Source organism: Cygnus olor, chromosome 2, assembly GCF_009769625.2.
Source record: "Cygnus olor isolate bCygOlo1 chromosome 2, bCygOlo1.pri.v2, whole genome shotgun sequence".
Lineage (NCBI taxonomy): Eukaryota > Metazoa > Chordata > Aves > Anseriformes > Anatidae > Cygnus > Cygnus olor.
In genome coordinates this window covers 107,330,952-107,350,695 of record NC_049170.1, presented here as the reverse complement: position 1 = coordinate 107,350,695, position 19,744 = coordinate 107,330,952, and the positions used below count along the sequence as shown (strand labels likewise).

The window sequence follows — 19,744 nt, the reverse complement described above, 5'->3', positions numbered from 1 at the left end:
GTGATCAAACGGTTCTTATCAATTTTAGTACGCTGTTTTAGTAGTGAATTAACACTTGCTTTGAGTAAGGGTAGGTTAGCATATGTATTGAATTTATTGATTTTGCAAAGGATGAACTGAAGAAAGTGAAAACTGCAGGCCATCATATGTGTTTTGAGATGGAATACAGACTACTACCACTTATAAGTTTGCAATCTACTCTCCTTAAAAAAAAAAAAAAAAAAAAAAAAAAAAAGTATTGCTAACTGAATTCTGAATACCTTAAAAGGTTTTTTCTCTCTCCCCTTCTCTCTTTGATGTATTTGCCAACAATACCAAATTGTATCTTGAGTCATCATTTATGTTAACTTAATCTAAATGTAAAAAATCATAAACTCGCAGCACTTCACAAACATTTTATGAATGGTTCATGATTGTCTAAGATTAAAAGGCCAAAGATCTGCTGGACGTTCTCTGCCCCTGACTTAGTATTCTTAGATTCTCCAAGACAGTGAATCTGTACTAGGAACTAAGGGAAAAAATGAAATACACTATGTCATCAAGATTACGTGGCACCCATCTGGCCACAGGAAGGTAGAAGGAGCATGTGTCATTGTCTCATATTTCTTTCGTTCAGACTTTCTTCTAAGAATTTTTGGAACTCAGGCTTACGTGTCTCCCCGAAATCCTAGAAAGTCCAAATTCACAAAAGAGATTTTTTTCTGTGTTTGTAAGAAACATTTAAATCCATGATGAACTTACAGTGACTAATGCTTTACCACTTTCAGAGCACATCTCACTTTGCTGCAATTAAGATATCATATAGCAAGTGTTTTCATTCTCCAGGGAACTGAATGCATTGTCATATACTCCCCTGGTGACTATCCTTGGAGGAAAGAACAAGCAAAATATCTTTACCTTTCAGTGACATAATAGTCCCCACATGAGACCTGTCTGGATTTCCTGTATATATATACACAGGAATGCTAAAAAGAGATTTGCTTGGATGTATTTTTTCCCAGAAAATCCCTTTTGTAAATATTGACTTTAAAGTCTTTGAGACTGTCCATATGAAAGAGTTGGACAGTGACAAAGAAGCTTAGGAGTTTTACATTAAAAACCAGATACCATTCCCCAATGGACTTAGGTCTGTGAAGATAAAGCTTTATTACAACACCTGAGAGCTTACATTTGGCAGTATCTTTAGGGGCTGAACATAAGCTGTCTTATCTCCTCCTTTACAGCTGTTTAGGTATTTTTGCTTTGATTGATCTGAGAAATAGGGCTCCCTACATGACAATGGAGGTGCTGTACTGTATTAGTCCCCGTTGTGTTCACTCTAGGTCTGATTCAGAAAGTTTCGTGGCTCTCTGCGATTTGAATATGGAACTTTTGCCACGGGCTGGAAACTTCAGTTGCTAGTCATAGTGTTTCCTGAGAATGAAGATAAATCCTGCCTTGGAGAAGTTAACCAGACTTATCTCTAGGCTTGCAAAATCAGAAAATAAAGACGGGTGTGAAAGTAGAATCATTCCATTCAACTTTCAACAAGTAACTAGCACAAGATATTTTTGTTTCCTGCACTTAAGTTTGAACAGTTGCAAGAATTTTGATTGCTTCCTGTATTGCCAATATTATTTGCAACATTGCCTGGTTTTCCTTCTTACTCCATACTACTATATCGTAAGCTTGAAGTTTATGCAGTCACTGATCTCCTCTCTGTCCCACCCGTTGCAGTGCCTACTCACTTTCAAAAATAAAATAAAATAAAAAGATTCAAATCTCATAGACATTGTTTCACATATGCATGGACAAGCAAAGTCACCCCTCCCAAATAAACTGCACACCTTATGTTCTTTCAGACTACTCTTATCCCAAGACCATATCCTCCCTGGGAACAATTATTCCTGCTCCCAATCCCCTCAGCCTGTAAAAATTGATCTTGAACATAGCAGTGGCCTCTGTTTGACATGCACAAAAAACACAGTTTAGCAACATCCACCTCGCCCTTTGACAAAATGTGCAAAATTCAGCTGTGGTCAGAGGGACAGGACTATTGTTCAGTTGGTTCACTCACTTCATGTCTGTACTGAAAATGACAGCAGTTGGAGTATATTCTGATCAGTATATATTATGTGCTGCTGGACCTTCCAACCCATTGACAAAGCCTAAGTCATGATTACATTGGAGGCACCTGGTAAATCAGGGATATTCATTATCACCTTTATTTAATACCGCCTATAATAAATACATAGAGCCTTGCTCAGTAGGAGGAGAGTTAGCTCTACTTAGCTGCTAACTATAAATTATAAATCCTGTCCTTTAAAGAGTAATTGCCCTTTTTTCCATTTCAAGACATGGTTTACATATAATATCTGGTATATTTAATTTAATATTTAAGGTTTTTGGTTTTAACATGGGCTACAGTAATATAGTACAGTGTATGGGCAGGTGTCAAAAAAGGAATAGATCAAAATTTCCAATGTTACTCCCTATGGATATGAGTTATGAACATCAGAAACATCTGCTGTCAGAGATCAAGAGGAAGTTATATTGAAGATTATATCCAAAAATTGCCCAAAGATTTCCTTTTTCAAATAAAGAAGCAGTGTTGAATAATAAACTTGTGGCTTAACACATGATATATGAAAACATAGATACAGGAATATATGAAGCTTTAGGTGCAAGACATGGATAAAGCAACTGATTTAAAAGTGCTTGAGGCTTACATGGCAGGACTGTATCTCTGACAAGCATCACAGAAGAACTTTAATAACACATTTTCGCTTCACGTAAGTGGTGAAATTTCTTGTTGGTGAAAGTATGGACCCTGCAGACTGTTACTGTTTGAGCAATTGAGGTTTTCCTGGGCATAAGACTGAGATAACAAGGCAGTTTTGGGGTTTCTTAACTTTGCTGTCTATTGTAACTTTGGTATTTTAGCAGAAGAATGCAGTGAAGTGATTCTAGCTTACAGATAAAGCAGTGTTACAGGAATAAGTAAGTCAAATAATGGTCAGTATGTACATTAAAAGTAATTCTATTGTTTCAACCTGATGTCATTAAAAGAAAGCATGCACGCAAGCCAAGAGATAGAGATCTATAAAATGTACCAGTTAAATATGTTTACAAAAAAGAATGAAACTACAAAGAGCCCTATCATAAAGAGCAGAAAAATTCAAATTAGACTCCACAGTGTCACTGTTGACAAAGTCTGCAAAAATAGCCCAGCAGTTTACACAGCTTATCAGGACAGCACTAGTGGAGCTTAACAGCTTTGCAGGCTTTGTACATTACCTAGAAATGTATATATATATTCAAGGATAATAGAAAAGAAGGTCTTGAACTTCCATGTCACAGCTAGAAACTGAGGCACAAAATTGTTTGTTTACTTGCCTAGGATCACAAGCAAAGGTTGTATTAATACCAGTAAATAAATCCAGATGCAGGTCCTTGGGCCATCTTTCTTCTGTAAAATATATATATATATTTAATTTCTGATGGCTTCAACAAATTGCATCCAGCTAGGTGAAGCATCAAGACCATTTAAGAGAGAAAAAAAGGGGCAAACGTTTCAAGAGTGAAGTGATCAAGCTTCTTTTCCCTTTGTTTTCAATTTGGAATTACTTTTGGTTGGAGTTGTAATTACAAATTCATCAGTTTCAATTGATAGGAAATAGGAAATACGCAGATAGTACATCTTAAGGACTTTCAGATTAAGAATCCTGAAATCCATTCTTGTATCCAGTAGGCCTTTCTGGAAATGGCTTTCTCTCTTTGAATGAGACTTTAATTAAATAATACTTGATTTACTGCATTCCAGTAATGTAATGTAATTCCTGATTCAGAAAGTGACTAACACCCAGCATTTCATGTACTTAAGAATAGATGTATATATACACTTAAGTCTTCTTTTGAGTTGTTTCAGTGCCATATGTTTGGTTCATTTTTCTAATATCTAAATGTTCTTAGCATCTTTGATTAATGTGTTAAAATATCTTCTTTCGTCTTTCTTGCCTTTTTTTCAGCTTTGTCTGAAAAAAAAATCTGTATATTTAGGAGGCATTGAGAAATCATTTTAATTTAAGCAACCCAGTTTCAGTAAATATCTGAGAAGCCTGGTATGTCTAATTGCTAACCAAAATTGCAGTCCTCATTGTGTTTAGATCTGTATTTCTGTATAATCATTTAAATTTGGAACCGTTTTGCAATTGTTAAAATAAAACACAGTTTAAAAATTGCATCTTTTTTTTCTTTTTTTCGGATACCTTTTTTAATCCTCAAATTTGAAGTGCTTAAATCCTAAGTTAACAATAGTTGCCATGTGTTCCTTTTTTGATGCAACACTTAAGTTTCAGCTTATATGAAAGTAGGTTTTGTGTTCAATTTTGAAGGCATTGGAATTCTACAGTAGAACTGCATAATGTGAATTAAACTCAAATGACATTTCTTTCCTTCAGAAAGTTCAATTTAAGTCCTACGAATAGCTGATACACTTTCAGCACCTTTCACTATAGTGTAGATTTTATTTTTTGGATTACAGGTAGGAAGACTTTATCCTCTGAAATGTAAAGGTGTGGAAAAGGAATAATGCAACTTCAAATAAGCAGGAAATATGACTAATACCTCAAAGGAATAATAGAGTTCTGATGCAGTGCTAGCTCAATTTATTAGACTTGAACCCTTTTCAGCATAGGCAATTGAGCTGTTACGTATTAAAGAAAGCAATTTTAACAATAAGAATTAGAGAAAGCCTTTGGATTATAATTGTAATTGAGGTAATTTTTAAAAATTCGTTAGCAAGATGATCTCACTTATACAAATGTAAAAGGTATCGCTCAAAAAGTTCTGTCAGGTTTCCATTGACCCAGGTGCTTATAATGTGTTAATTTACATCAGAGAAACAGCAGTATGTAGCAAATGGGCAGCAGATAGGATTTAGTTATTTTTCATTAGCACTTGGACTTTGATAAAGGGGAACAGAAAAGAGCTGCTTGACCTTTTAGTTTTTAAATTATTAAAGAGCAAATAGATTTGAGGTCTAGATGCTTGCAAATCTAATTTGTCTTGCGGAGTAAGGATGAAAAGGCATCTTGAGTTTGAAATTGCTCCAGTCGAAGTAGCTCTTTCTTTAGTGTATCTGAAGATGAATAGATGGCAGGCATTTAAAATGTAATATACAAGGAGTAGTGCATGCAATATAACTAATATGAATTGCAAGAGGAAAAGGAGCAATTTAATGACAGGTTTGTCTCTAAAATATCTGCAGTCTTTAGTTATAATCGCTGAGTGAAAAATGAAAAGAGTACACGTTTCAGCCACTACTGAAATAAGTCATATTACTTAGTCTGGTCTGAGGTCCTTCTTACATTCAGTCCTGATACCGTAAAGAAGGTAACAATACTCTGCTGAAGGCTGACGGCCAAATCCAAAACTTACTGTACTGTCTGTCATGCTTCAGTGAGAACGAGGGATTCTTATCTTTGTTGTGGTATTAGGCAGGTGTGTCCAGTTTCATACCTTGCAAGAGCAGATGTTTACATCACTCTACTTTTTTTTTTCCCAATACTCCAATTCTCAAATAGTATTTACTGTAGATTCACTGTAAATTAGTAGCTAGAGGAGTCAACACTCTCTCTTCGGAGTAGCTTGAAATCCTACTTCTAAGCAACTATATTTTGTTCTAGAAAATTAAATGCTAAAATCATGTCAAATGTTGATTTGGAAGAGAAAAAACGTGACTGTAGTGACTGATTAGTTTCTAAGCTTAGATATTTCATGGTTAGTTTTTACAGAGCGGTTGCCATGTATTGACCTTCATTTACTACTCAGCATGGAATTAATCAGCTAATGAAAATCTTTCTGCTAGATACATAGACTTCATTTTACAGAGCTGCAGAATGTACAGATGTTGGTCTCCAAGTGGGCCCTGAAGGCACTTGTTTGTCTCCATGGCTGTACCTAATTTTACTTATACATAGGAAGATTTCTGCATGGGATTCAGATTCAGATTCAAACATCCAAAATTAGGTGTCCACTTGCAGATTTCTACACGTGAGATGAGTATTACTACAGTCAGTGGAGAGCTAGTCTGTACAGGCAGAAGACCTTAAAGACTCGACAAGCCAGCAGGTATTTTCTTTTGGGTCAGCTGAGTAGCTTTCTAGGCTCCACTGACTTTAATGGGAGTTTACAGATGTATATACATCTTCCTGAAGACAATTACGGTTAATATTAAACTAAATGTCCACCCTGAAGAAGGTCTAATTCAGGCACAATAAGAGGTAGTAAGAATTCTGTTCATTTTCTGGGCATTTTTTTGTGAGCATGGAAAGTGCAGTGTCTCCTACAGGAGATGCCAAGTCTTAAAAACATAGTGAATAGGGCCTGTTCTGGTAAACAAACAAACGAACACAACCACACAAACAAAAAGGCAGTAAGAGGGCCAAGAGAATTGGTGATAAGAAGGTATGAAGGCTCTGCAGACCTAGCTTTGTGCTGTCCTGGTGTATGACTGAGATCCTAATTGCTGTATCATTATAAATTTACTATTAAGATCATCATCAAAACATCATTGCGATCCTTCATTTTTTTCTATCTGTAGCCATACCTGGGTGTTGATAACTGGGTCTCCCCAGCCAGAAATCAAAACACAGCAATGCCACTCCTTTAGAGATGATCTTTCGTATCCAAAGCTGTCGCACCTTTCTCGGTGTTGCATTCCCTGTCCCGTCCACTTCTAGGGCATGTAGCTGTACAAGCACACAGCGTTGCCTAAGCATGCAAAGGCAGTGTGAGGGCAGAGGCGTTATGTTAGGCAGGTCGTGCTCTGAGTCAGTAATGTGGCAGTAATGAGTGCAGGGGCTTGGAGAGGTCCGTGCCACTGCTCAGAGAAGCTGGAGTGTAGCGGAGCCCCAGCAGGTGCAGGAGCAAAGTGGGCATGAGCTGGCATGGTGACTGCACAAAGTCAGCTCTTTTATTTCTAAAGCAGCTTTTCCTTCAGAAGGGGAATAGGCATGGTTGTGCTTATATATGACTAGGCTTAATAAGCCCTGTTTGGTCCAGACTGACCCACAGAGGCCCAGCGCAAGCGTCCCTGTACTTTGGGCAGAGTCATGCATCTACCTACAGATGGTGGAGTGGGGACAACAGGTCAGCAGGCTGTGTGGCTATTTCCTCATAATGGAGCATGCCCTACCCAGAGATTCCTGGGTTTTATGAATTAGAGACTTGAAATATCATAAATTGTATAAATAAAATAAATGTAGATGACATGCAAAAATGTGGACGCATCGTCGCTTTAACATCGGTTACTTGTACTGACTTGCTTATTCAGATTCGAGATTCCAGGGGACAAGTAATGATTAAGAATCACTGGTCCCCAGTGAAGCAATAAACTCGCAAGCAAGTCCTCTTTAGAGACATGGACTTCCCACTTCACAAATCTGAAAGCACTGACTCAGACTTTTATAGCAACTGCAAGGGTATAATGATTTCACTGTTTGCATATACAGCAGAAATCACTATTTCTTTGTTCCTGCTTGAATGTCCACCGCACCTTTACAGTGGAGAAGAATGGACTGTTCCCTCTAGGTCCCAGTACAGCGAAGCATACAAGTACAAACTGAATTGCTTTGCGGAATGCAGAGACACTTAAAAACATGGTTATCACTAAGATGTGTTAAAAGTGCTTTGCTGAGTGAAAATAACATCCATCAAAAAGTGCTTCGTTCTTGCTCAGGAACAGTCAATATGCCACCAAAATTTTAAAAGGCTGTAATTTACTCTGTGTGCTTTTATAAATAGTTATAATGTCAACAGTTAAGAAAATACTGTTCCCTGTCTCTTTGTAATTTATTTATTCATTTTTATCTTATTATTTCATTTTATTTAGAGAAGATAAACAGGTTAGAAGATGGATTCTACAGCTTTACATTTATTTCTGTGAACAAAATAATACTTAATTCTATACTATAGCACTAATCAAGAAAGCTTTTTCTGTACAAGAGAGTTTTTCAAGTTCAAGAGAGAAGGTGTTCTGTGCATTTGCTGTATGAAGAGCTGTGGTGTGTATGGCTAATTTTATTTTTGCAAAACAAAACGCACATATTTGAAAGCATGAATCTATTCCATAAATTCATACATGTGAATACCAAAATGACATTTTCTTTCCATGTCCTTTGCTTTTTACAGGTATATATTTTTTTCCATAACCACTGGTATTCTATATCATGGTCTTAGAATGAATTGACTACCCAAGTCTTAAAATAACATGGATTTTTTTTCTTTCCTTTCTATACTCTTAGTGTTTATCAAATAGTTGTTGAAGAGGAACGCCCACGGAGGACCAAAAAGACGACTGAGATCCTGAAGTGCTATCCAGTGCCCATTCATTTCCAGAATGCCTCACTTTTGAATTCCCAGTACTACTTTGCTGCAGAGTTTCCAGCCAATGGTTTACAAGCTGCTCAGCCTTTTACTATTGGTGATAACAAAACCTACAGTGGTTTCTGGAACACTCCTCTTCTTCCTCATAAGAGCTACAGCATCTATTTTCAAGCTGCTAGCAGAGCCAATGGGGTAAGTCGTATTGCAGGTGTGGTTTTATACACAGTTTGTGTGAGAATAGATGATGAGCACCAACTAGCAAGGTGCCCAATGTAATTGCTAATGAGAAAATGAAGTAACCGTGGAATTTAACACACCAAATTTTAAAACTAACAGTTTTCCTGACACGTTATTGCTTAATGATTAAAGGTTACAGGAAAGAGGAAGGGAAAACAGCACATTTTGTCAATAGTGAACAGGCAAAGCAGTGCATTATCATTCTGTCATTATCTAAAAGCTGTCCAATGAACCTGGTTGATCAGCTTTTTTTTCTTTCCTTTTTCTTTTTGTTTTCTTGCTTTAAAGAGAAGAGTATTGTGATTCCTTTCGTTAAGTTTAAGCCAAACTTGATTGTGGGTTTTAGCACATCTGTCTTGGCCTGTCCAACCCCATTACATTAGTTTATAACGTGTTCAACTCCCATTTTCTCATTTGGTTGCCCTGACTGAATTAGGTTATTTTTTTTTTTTTACCCTTTCTGCAAACAGTAAAAGAAAAATAAGTAGATGGAACTGAAATGAAAAGTTTTTAAAAAGGCCTTCGCAGATCATGTTTCATCAGGCTAATTCTTCCTGGAATTGTTTTTCATTTCCTGCACAGACCTACCCAGAGCCCTTCAATTCTTGATAAGTTTTGGCTGTCTGTGCTGACAGCCTGGAAGTGTTTTCTGCCAGAGACCATAATGGTCCCTCTTTCACAGTGCACTGACAGTGCAGAAATGTGAAACACCATTGATTATTTTTTCTTTCTAAAATTGTCTAGCATGATGCTTAGAACTATACTTATCTGTAAGAAAAAGAAAAGTCTCCCAAGGTCATTAAGTTGCCAAAGGAAAGAGCTGAATGCCTGTCTGTGCTTTTGAGAATCTTTCATGTGTTTTCTACTTTCAGAAGAATGTTAACTGAAATGTTTATGTAACATACTGAAACGGTGTTTGTCCATATTATGAAAGCACATCAGAGTTGCTTAATAACCAGTTAAATACGTAATGAGGAACATTAAATAAACACTTCCCTCACATTTTATCAGTACTTTCAAGAACAGAATCATGGATGAATTTCTGTGCTTAGAAACACAAGATGTGACCTTTTTCCTCTTTATTTGACACAGGAAACCAAAATCGACTGCGTCAGGATAGCCACAAAAGGTATGTTCATATTATGTCATGTATTCTGTATTTTGGTCTGTTGACCTTTCCTCCACATGGTCTTTGCAAGCTTCCAGAAATGTTTATATTGCAAAAAGGCATCACTAAACCTATCCCAGAATTTTAAAGGATTCATTTGCATCTCTAGCTGAGATTTAAGAAGTTTGTTTGTTTGTTTGTTCTTAATAATAAATGTGTTGCTAGTTTTTAGTTGTTTACTTGAACATGTATTTTTTAAATATATTCTGTGGGTTTTTATATGATCTCACAATAAACAGTTCAGGAAATTTTTATATATAACAGATTTGTAAAATTGCCAATTACGGCGTGCATACTAGCTGCATATTCATTAGTAGTGAAAATGTTTTTTCACCCCTTACTCATAAGCAATTATCCTATCTTTATTGCTTGATGAAAGAAAAATGGAGAAATCATGTTCTTCATTTTCATGGTACAGAACAACTCAGTTTATTGGAATGTCAGCACATCATGCTACCATTTATGAGACAAGGTGGTATAATTGAGGCAGTGCCATCTAGAAGTTTGATCCCCAAACAGGAAAGATAAACATATTGCTGATACATTTAACTTTGAAGGCTAGGACTTGTCTGTGATTATCTTTGTAGTCTCATCTTTTTAGCACCTCTAGCTGGTGCCAGCTTCAAGGCATGAAAAATAAGTGCTGGGATAGTATGGTTGTGTGGAGATTGTAGCAGAGGAACAGGAAAGGAATGACTGCTGAGTAGGAACAGATAACACTGCCATGCAGTTTGGGCACCTGGTAAGAGTATGACACAAAAAATTCATCCCTTTGCCAGTATTTCTTTTGGGAGATCGTGTGTGTTCACTAGTGACTGTCCTTAATATAACTGGCTCCTCCAAGATTCCCTTTACATGCAGACTTCACAATTCTCCCACCTCCACTATATCTAAATATGATGGATGAGAATTTCATTACTTAAAGTAGCTGAAATGTTAGCATGTAGTTGCCTCTGTTGAATGGCTGGATCTTCCCTAATGTGACAATGCACTTTTTATGTCTCTTCCTATTTTTGTCAAAAACAAAAGGAGTAGTTTCATTTCTAATTTACTAACTGACTGCTTATTAAACCATAGCAAGCTTTCAAATGTCTTCACTAACCTAATAAAATATAAAAGCGATTAATTTCAGGTTAAAATGGAATCCTGTGTTGTTTTCTGGGAGTTTCAGTGTTACCAGGAATGGATTACATTACCTCACAAACCGTGATAGGTGAATAGGTGATTAGGGAATGGGTTTTAGATTATTTGAAGATTTGTATTCCTGATCACTAATGGATGTTCAGCTATTTCAATTACTTGACTGGCTGAAAAATCTTACTCTCTCATTTGAGAAGTGAGGGGTAACTTCATGAATTGGAATAGCTTCCATAGCAACAAGGTAGCACGTTTGGCAATGGAGATGTGAGAAACGCAGCTTTTATTTTAAACAAATCTCCATACTTTTTTTTCTTTGAAAGCCTGTTTCCAAATTTTTCATAATACCTTTTTGAAGCCTGTAAAATAATGCAAGTGGTTGTTGTGAGAACACTGAAGTCAGAAGTGTCCTCTAAGTCATTTATAGCTCCTGGTGCTAAACTTTCTGGGTGGGCTTCTGTAAAGCACTTATCACCATGCTTATAAACCAAATGTCTCTATTATATTTTTAAATTATATATATATATATATTTAAATAAAATGTAGACTGTGACATATTGTAATACAATATTAATCATACCTGTTTGTACAGGTTTTTTTCCCTTTGGATCCCCCAAAGAAAAGCAGACTACTGTCCCCTCTGTGGACTTACCACACATGGAATAGAAAAAGTAGCAAAAATGCTTACTGTCTGTAGGTCAGAAGTCACAACATCTGCAGTGGTGTCCCATTCTCTGCCCCCTTCTGTCCACATTCACCACCACCACCACCTTTTTAGAGATCATATAAAAATCCTGATTCCAATAATTGTGATTGTAATTTAGGATCAGAATATTGGGTTTTGTTTTCCTCCAGCTTCTGCTAAAGTCAGAGGGAACCTTTGCCACTGACTGTTTGGAGAAGCATCTGACAGCATATTCTTATGATGCAGAGTCTTCTGTTCTTAGTTTTCTATAGAGAAAGCCTTCTAGGACCTCTGTGAGTATTTGGTGTATATACAAATGTGGAGACTGCAGGGTTTCCACTCCCATTATTTTTGACAAGATAATTAAACAAACAAACAAACAAAAATCAGGAAGAGATTTTCATACCAGTGGTAATAAAGGTTGTCGTATTTTGCTTGAAATATGGCTTTCATATACCTACTCTTTCTTCAAGCTAAATGATTGTAAAATCTCAGCAGACGAAGTTGAAAACATTCCAAAACCCCTCCAAGTTTATTGCTATCAACTTTGTGGTGTTTTGTGATTTATATTAAGACTATATTTCCTGATATGACTTACAACACTGTCTGGATAGAGACATCTTGGTTATCTCCTAGGATTCCAGTTCTCAAGAGGGAGACATTATTGTTCTAATTTTGCAATATTGGAAGGCTTTCATTAATTATGAGAGAGAAAAGGATATTATAATATTTTAAATCCAGTAGCAACAGTACTCTAGCAGCTACTATCAACACTGCATTTCAGTGTTGCAGAGGGATATTTCAAAATATTATGCAGCAGCAGTTTTGAGTTTAATTGTCTGCAGATGGTAGATGATCTATTTTCCTCACTCGTTGCCACATTTCTAATAGCACCCAGGCTGTTCTATGTAAATTAGTGATCTTTCATATAATTTTCTCCTTAATTTTCCAATATTTTTTCTTTGCATCATTCTCCAGCTGCATCATGTTGGATCTGACCTTTTAATTTTTTTTTATATTTCTTAATATATATGTATCATAGTGTGCTTAACCATTTAGAGACAACCATAGAACTGCTGGCAAACAAAGAAATGTAGTATCTTATTACTGTGAGCCATGCTAATAGTTATATGTACCAGTCAGGGATTGTTACAGAAAATTCAGAATACTTGAGGCACACAAACAATTCGGGTTTTTCAGCTTTTTCTCGTCTTAGTGGTAAAACATGAACACACGTAAAACTTGGACCTCAGACAGTTGCATGCACACGTAACTCAAAGCATGATGACTGTCAGTGGTCCTTCTGTGTAAGCTGAATGTTAATTATATGGTTAGTCTGTGTATTTCAGAATGAAGACCTTAGCAGGTAGAACAAAAATGAATCTAAGCTAGCTCAAGAAAGTTTTACATGAAAATTATCTTAACAAGAAATATAGGAAAAATATACCATGAGAAAATAAGAAAACAAAAAGAGAAATTATTAAAAATTACACAGAGAAGTTAAGATTAGAAAAATCTGAGTTGGCAGTTAAGTTTCACTTAGAAAGCCCGGTGCTGCAACTAGCAAAGCCAGACAGTCTCCAGTTTCCTCAAACACATTATATGTAAATAATGTGCTTTGAGTCCTCTTCCTGTAAGTCACATACAAAAGCTCATTAATTCACAGAATAACCAAACTAACAACTGAGGATGAAAAGGAACTTGTGTTTTTTTTCTTTTTTTTCTTTTTTGTTTGTAAGAAGTTCACACAATAAACTATTGACCAAGATTCTTCTTGCTGGCCTAGCTTCAGTCTGGCTTTTTTTTCCCTCATGCATGCTGACCTGGAAATCTTCCTTTGCCTTAGCTGCGATAATCGTGACTCAGCTTACAACACCATACATTCGCATCGCCCCTGCTGCAGGCGACGACCAACTAACAGGTCAGATGTTCAAGTACAGACAAGTTATCATGCCCATTTTTGTCTCATTTTCTTTGGCTCCTTTTTCCTGATGATTTCTTCATTCTCTGCTCATAAATAGTTTTCTGTGTTAAAAGTGTCTTTTTGTTTAGAATTTTTTTCTTCGGCTCAATTAAATTAAATTGTGTGCTTGGCACCAAAACGTACACACACATCCCTGTATGTACAACTCCGCTGCATGTTTCCATTGTGTGTGTGTGATCTGTGGAATGTTCCTTCAAGCCTGATTTTGTGAAGAGATCTAGCCTTGCTCCATCCATACATTCAATCACAATTTGAATATAGATATATATCTGTGTACCTGTTTAATTTTTTTTTCTATGTTATTAGATCAAGACACAAGATATCTAAATCATTTATTTTAGGTTCATGAGTTGCATGTGTAAGCTAGGGCTAAGATCTTGTATTAATTATTTTTTTCTGCAGAGTGTTGGGGAGGTCATATTTTCTGGCAACATTTAAATATGCATAAATAAAAAAAAAAAAAGGAAAACTTCCTCCCTCATAATTATGTCATACATGCATTCTAGACTTAAAGCAAAATAACCTGTGATGTGAGACATAAAAATGAACAAGTCTGTAAGGTTTTTAAGCCTAATTGTCTAAGGAAACTTAGTGCACAAGTGAGACAATTACTGTGGGCTCAGTGTGGCTTGAAGACCAGTTCTGAATGTACCAAAAAATCTTTATGAACTTGGGGAAAGTATTAATTTTGTTGGCAAATAAACACATGTGTAAAGCTTTTGTGGGATTTGCAAGCCTTTTTATTTTCAAGCAGAAACAAAGAGCACTAAAATAATCTCTAAGATCTAAGGTGAGTGTAATGGAATATGTAGGAGGGGAAGTTAAACCTAGTCCATCAGCATGTAGCATATGAAAAAATCATTGCCCTTTTCAAGAATACTGGCATAGTTACTTGGGGAGTATGTAAATATTGCTACCGGGGCATCTGAGGGACAAGGCGAGTTCAGATCCTTAGCATCTGGATACTGCAATAGTCAACAAGAGACAGGTAAATAATTCGGCCCAAGAAAAGAGGATTAGTGGCATGCTTACTAGTGGCACGAGGGAACACATCCTCCCAACACGTTTCTCCTACTGACTCCCAGACCGTGAAAAGGATCTACATGTAAAATGACTTCTTTATGTGGAAATCATATATTTATTATATCATATATCATATTGCCAACTGCAGTTACTACAACGCTTACAGCTCTGTTAAATAACATTACAGAGCATTTTCTATTTAATGCCTTGTCCTCGCTTCTTCACCCAGCACCAAAGTTTGAGATCAATAAATTGCTTTTGTCTTCTAGCATTTGAGGAGATACGTAATTGGTGGTGGGGAGGGCAGGGTAGGGATTTTTTTATTATTATTTTTTTTCTGATGGGAAGTTGGTGTTTCTTGCATAATGAAAATCTAGAATCTTGGCTGCATTCCTGAATATTGTTACTGTTTTTGAAAGATTGTCCTTTTCAGAAAATCATGGTAATACAGTGTAGCTTTCAAGCCGACTCACATGCACTTCCTCCATCATCAACTCAACCTGACACTTACTAATGCAATTTATAAACAATTAATTATTAGTTCCTCCTTGTCCTTCCTTTCTTCCTCCTTTTCATATAAAAGTAAGATGACTTCTAGCTATGGGATCACTTGCTATTTGCCCTAAATATCTTGACAGCACCTCCTTGCTTCAGTACTCCTTTGGAGGCTGTAGCAAGGGTAATCTTTTAACATCTGTTGGCCAAAAGAAAAGACTATGTATACAGGAAGCATAATAGTCCTTGCAATACAGTCTCCAAGTTTAAATAAACAAATGCAATTTTACTCTATGGTTGAAAGCATTTAGAGGATTAACAAAGAAGTTATCGCTTATAAGAGACCGTATGATCTTGACTTTAAAGTTGAATCATAAATGTGTGGTTTTGAGAAATCTGAAAGCATCTGCATTTTGCTTCACTATTTTCTAGGAGACATTTCATGTAACAGTTTTAAATTGTCCATATTTGGTATGCACTTGGCCCTCATCTATTTTGTTCTGTCTGCATTCTGATAAAATAGCATGCTTGGAATTGTGATTAGGATGTTCATTCTTTCAGGCATTTTCTTAATTGTTGAAATATGTCTGAACTACTTATATTTAAATTAAAGTATTTCCATTTGTGATTTACTGGAGCAGCCACCACTTTGCTAGATATTATTAAGACTGATTTCCATAGAACGCCCTTTTTACTACCCATTGTTAATTACACATGCAGCTGGAAGTGGGAGTTCTGTGCTATACAGTCTTCATAGATAAAATTCTTGGTACAAATCAGATACAAAATATGTCAGAAATTTTGTAGAATGACCAATACTTAAGAATTTAAAAGATTTTTTAAAATGATACTGACAGTCTTAAAGCTTATATGAATTTTACCCTGCATACCTTAAGGTCTAAATGAGCAGCATTTTATATAGCCATGTTAAAAGCAGTCATAAAATAATTCTAATTGGTTTCTCCTCCTTTACGAAGTTAGCTGCATAATAAAATATACAGATTTCTTCAGATATGAATTCAGTATGTGAGATGTATTGCTATAGTCTGGGTCAGATTCTGTTATCAGCCATTCCAGTGTAAAATTGAAAAACATCAACTGAAATCATTGATCGATTAAATTTCAGCCTCGTTTTTTGTTGTTGTTTTGTTTGTTTCTTTTTTCCCTCCAGATTTATTGCTCTATGTCTCATCATAACTGAAAACAGTTTGTTTATTAACACAAAAACAGCAGCATGTATTTGAGAGGGACCATTTTTCCATTTATCTAGTTTGTTGGATAGAACTGGGATAATTACTTTATCAGTATTTGTGGCTTCTCCTTTACAATGTAATTTGAGGTATAGTAGCATGGGCTGGACAGACATTCATATTCATTTTTCTCCATCCTGAACCATGTAGCGTTGACTTAGATGTATTTTGACATATGGAAGCTGGAAGTGCTGCTTTGGGTAATTGAGAATCCAAGATTTCCTAGTTGACTCTGCAGTGCTGTTTGTAATAACAAAAGCTATGTGCAGACGTTTCCTCAGAGTGAATACACAGTTTTAGGACCTTATTCTTCCCTTGATACTTCTGATTATAATTTACATCAGTGGGAGTTGTGCATTGTTATTGAAGGGAGAGCAAACACCTGTATGGTGTAATGTCAAAGCCATATTACAGTGCCATTGCATGGCTGAGTGACAAGGAAAGCAAGGTGAGAATGGATCGGACTCTTCAAAGTGAAACTCCAGGCCTGTTATTACCTTGTAGCCCCAGCATTTGTTGTACCAGTTTTTCAAGGATCCTGATCCTCCTGCTCAGCTGGGCAGAACGTAAAGCAAGAGGAAATCTTCCCACTTTCTGCAGCGATGGCTGAATGCATTTCAATGGGCTGGAGTGTCACTTGTGATTTATTGCCCATTTTTGTTCTTTTATGTGTTATATTTGTCATTTTTGCAATGACAGTTTCATCTATAAAACAGTATAGTTACAAGAAAATGTTAAGAGGATACAGCAGTGGCATGGGAGCTAGCGTTGCCTTCTCTCCTTTTTGTTTTTTTCCCTAGTACATTACAGAGTCAAATGTCAGGTTTTCTGTTTTTAAGACAGTGCAGCCAAAGCAGCTCAAATTCTAAATGTAAGTACATTTTCCATAGAGCAGATGAGGAAGAGCTGAAGTTAAACAGTTACACAGAGGGTCTAAAAATAATTCTAATAACTATTCACAAATGCTGAAACAACACATAATACAGTCCCTTTCCAGCTGTAGACAGTAGAGAGCCTGATCTGATTAGGAGTCAGTTACTGATGTAATTCTATTAATGATATTAAGTACTCCTGTTCATATTTTACAGTAATAAGAATTCCTACAAGATTTTCTGAAAATTAGCTGACAGCCTTAGTTTTGAATGTGTTCGAACTATTACAGAAGAAACAAAGGCTCTAATTGAGGATTCAGGTCCTCCTCCCAGTCAGCTCTGGTTACTCCTGGTTACTCTGAACAGGTTGGACTGGAGATGGTGGGATCTTTGCAACTCTCCTGTGTTAACGGGAGAGCAGAGAAGATAAATTGCAGAGGGTCACAGCAGCAGTTCTGCTCAGGCCATTGATGCTAATGGTTGGCAAAAGAGATCTGCATTCATCAGCTGCCCTGGCACTGCATGGTCAGAGCCAGTGGTGTTACAAACATAGGGTGGGAACAGCTGGAGAGGATCCCTTGACCTACAAGAAAATATTAATCACTTGTTATCCTTTAGGAAGTACTAAATAGCCTAAATAGTTACTTTCTGCACTGTAAAGACTGGAGTTTGTCTTTTATTCAGAAGAATTAAAGAGTTGGGTGCCACTGAGTTAATAGTCATTGTAGTACCTGTATTACATCCCTCGAGTACACAACTAACTGATCAGGAAAAGTGAGTGTCCCAATCCATAGCTGAAAGAACATAATGCCACGTGTCTATATCAAGCATCTCTTTAGTGAAGAGATTGACACAAAATTTAATTTCAGCCACTAAAGACAAGCCCATGCAATTCATACTAACTCAAAAAATAATCTATTTGCTCAGCAATGTGTACTCTTCATATGAGAATACCTTTGAGGCTGTCTGAGGTTGGATGGGGTAAAAGCCAATTGTAAAAATAACAATATGACTAAACTGACAATGATAAACTCTTAAAAAATTTAAGAAATTTCTGCCATCTCTGCAGTACCAGTCACTATCATATCTAATCCAAAATAGTTCAACATCAGCAATCGGCAGAGAAGAAGAAAATACAAAACAAAACAACAATATTAGTAATTTAGAACATGCTTGTATGCAGTGTGGTGTGCTATTACATTTCTGTATCAAGAAATGATGCCTCTGATTTTTGCATTCAAAGCAGAACATGTTTTGCATGTACAACAATGAAAAATTAAGGAGAGACAAGGGAAGAGAGAGAAACTCAGAGATATAATTAGTAACTGAAAAAACCTGTGAATTTCAATGTTTCCCATCTGTAATTATTGACTGTATTCATAAAATGCTAGGCAATTAGAATTTTAATTTGAAAGAAAATGTGGGACCTGTTTGGGGTAAAATAACCTGTAGTTCTCGGGTACTGCAAATCTGGTGTTGGTATCTCTGGAGAGTTATCAAACATGTAATGCGATGCTACATGGATTATATCTGTGTTAATGTACAGACTAACATTACAGTGTATTGTGGTTAGAGTAGTGTACAAGGAGGAGAGTAATACTGTAAGCTTTAATCAAAAGACAGAATATACTACTTTGGGCAAAATAATGTTTCAGCAATTCACTCACTTTAAGATTCCTTGAAATAACTGAAATTTCAAGAAATGCCTAAGCAGCATTTGTCTGCTTAGAGTAATATCTCAACACTCTGCAAGCCATGACTATAGTTACTGTTGGGATTTCAACAGTTACTTCTCCAGACTTTATATTAAAAATGTTCTTTTTTGCAGTAATGGGAGTTTGACTGCAAGAGCAAATGATTTTAGAGATGTGTGAGAGGCATTCAAATATATTTGTGTATTTTCAAGCCTCTATTTTTCAAAAACTTTGAAATTTAATGTCCTTCTGTTCATCTGATTTTCTGTTATTGCTGGCCACTGGGAAGTTTTCATGTAAATAGAAAGCACCTGTACAAATGAATGTTGAGTCATAGTTTTTCAGAAAAGTGGATGGGAATTGCTGTCTCACATGGTTTTAAGATGAGATCAGGAGAAATACAGTAGTTTTAGGTTCTATTTCATCTTTTGAGTTCGCATCAGAAACACAAACAGAGGGGAAACAGAGGAAAAAATGTAAATCGTCATTGGTCAGAACCAAACATTAAATATTTTTGAAGCAAAACACGTTTTCCAGTATGCTGCTATTGAATTAATTCGACAGCTTCTGTTTATGACTAAATGCGTTGATAATTAAAAATGATATGGAAAGGATTGAAGAGAAAAAATGACTGTTTAAGGCATTCTTAATCAAATATGACAGTTGGACATCATTTTTCTGTAACTCCTAAAACCTACAGGAAATACATGAAAAATGAAATGTAAATTAGTGATAAACATTCATAGGAGGCCTAGTCTATTCTTGTCCCTGAACTAGGATCTTGGTTTGTCTAACACTGCTTCAGTTTGGACAGGTTTTTATTGGCAATACT

The 19,744-nt window shown here is 36.2% G+C and overlaps 1 protein-coding gene across 13 annotated transcripts in view; it reads left to right on the top strand.

Moving 5' to 3' along the window:
• The window catches only part of PTPRM (protein tyrosine phosphatase receptor type M), a 484,682-nt gene that overhangs the window by 295,700 nt on the left and 169,238 nt on the right, over window positions 1–19,744 (top strand). For 8 of the 13 annotated variants that reach the window (XM_040550056.1, XM_040550055.1, XM_040550061.1 and 5 more), the window contains exons 12-14: window positions 8,286–8,559; window positions 9,697–9,733; window positions 13,441–13,515. In XM_040550056.1, coding sequence (XP_040405990.1) covers window positions 8,286–8,559; window positions 9,697–9,733; window positions 13,441–13,515 — 386 coding nt within the window. The remainder of the gene's footprint in view (window positions 1–8,285; window positions 8,560–9,696; window positions 9,734–13,440; window positions 13,516–19,744) is intronic. The other 5 variants (XM_040550065.1, XM_040550063.1, XM_040550067.1 and 2 more) reach the window with 1 other exon arrangement.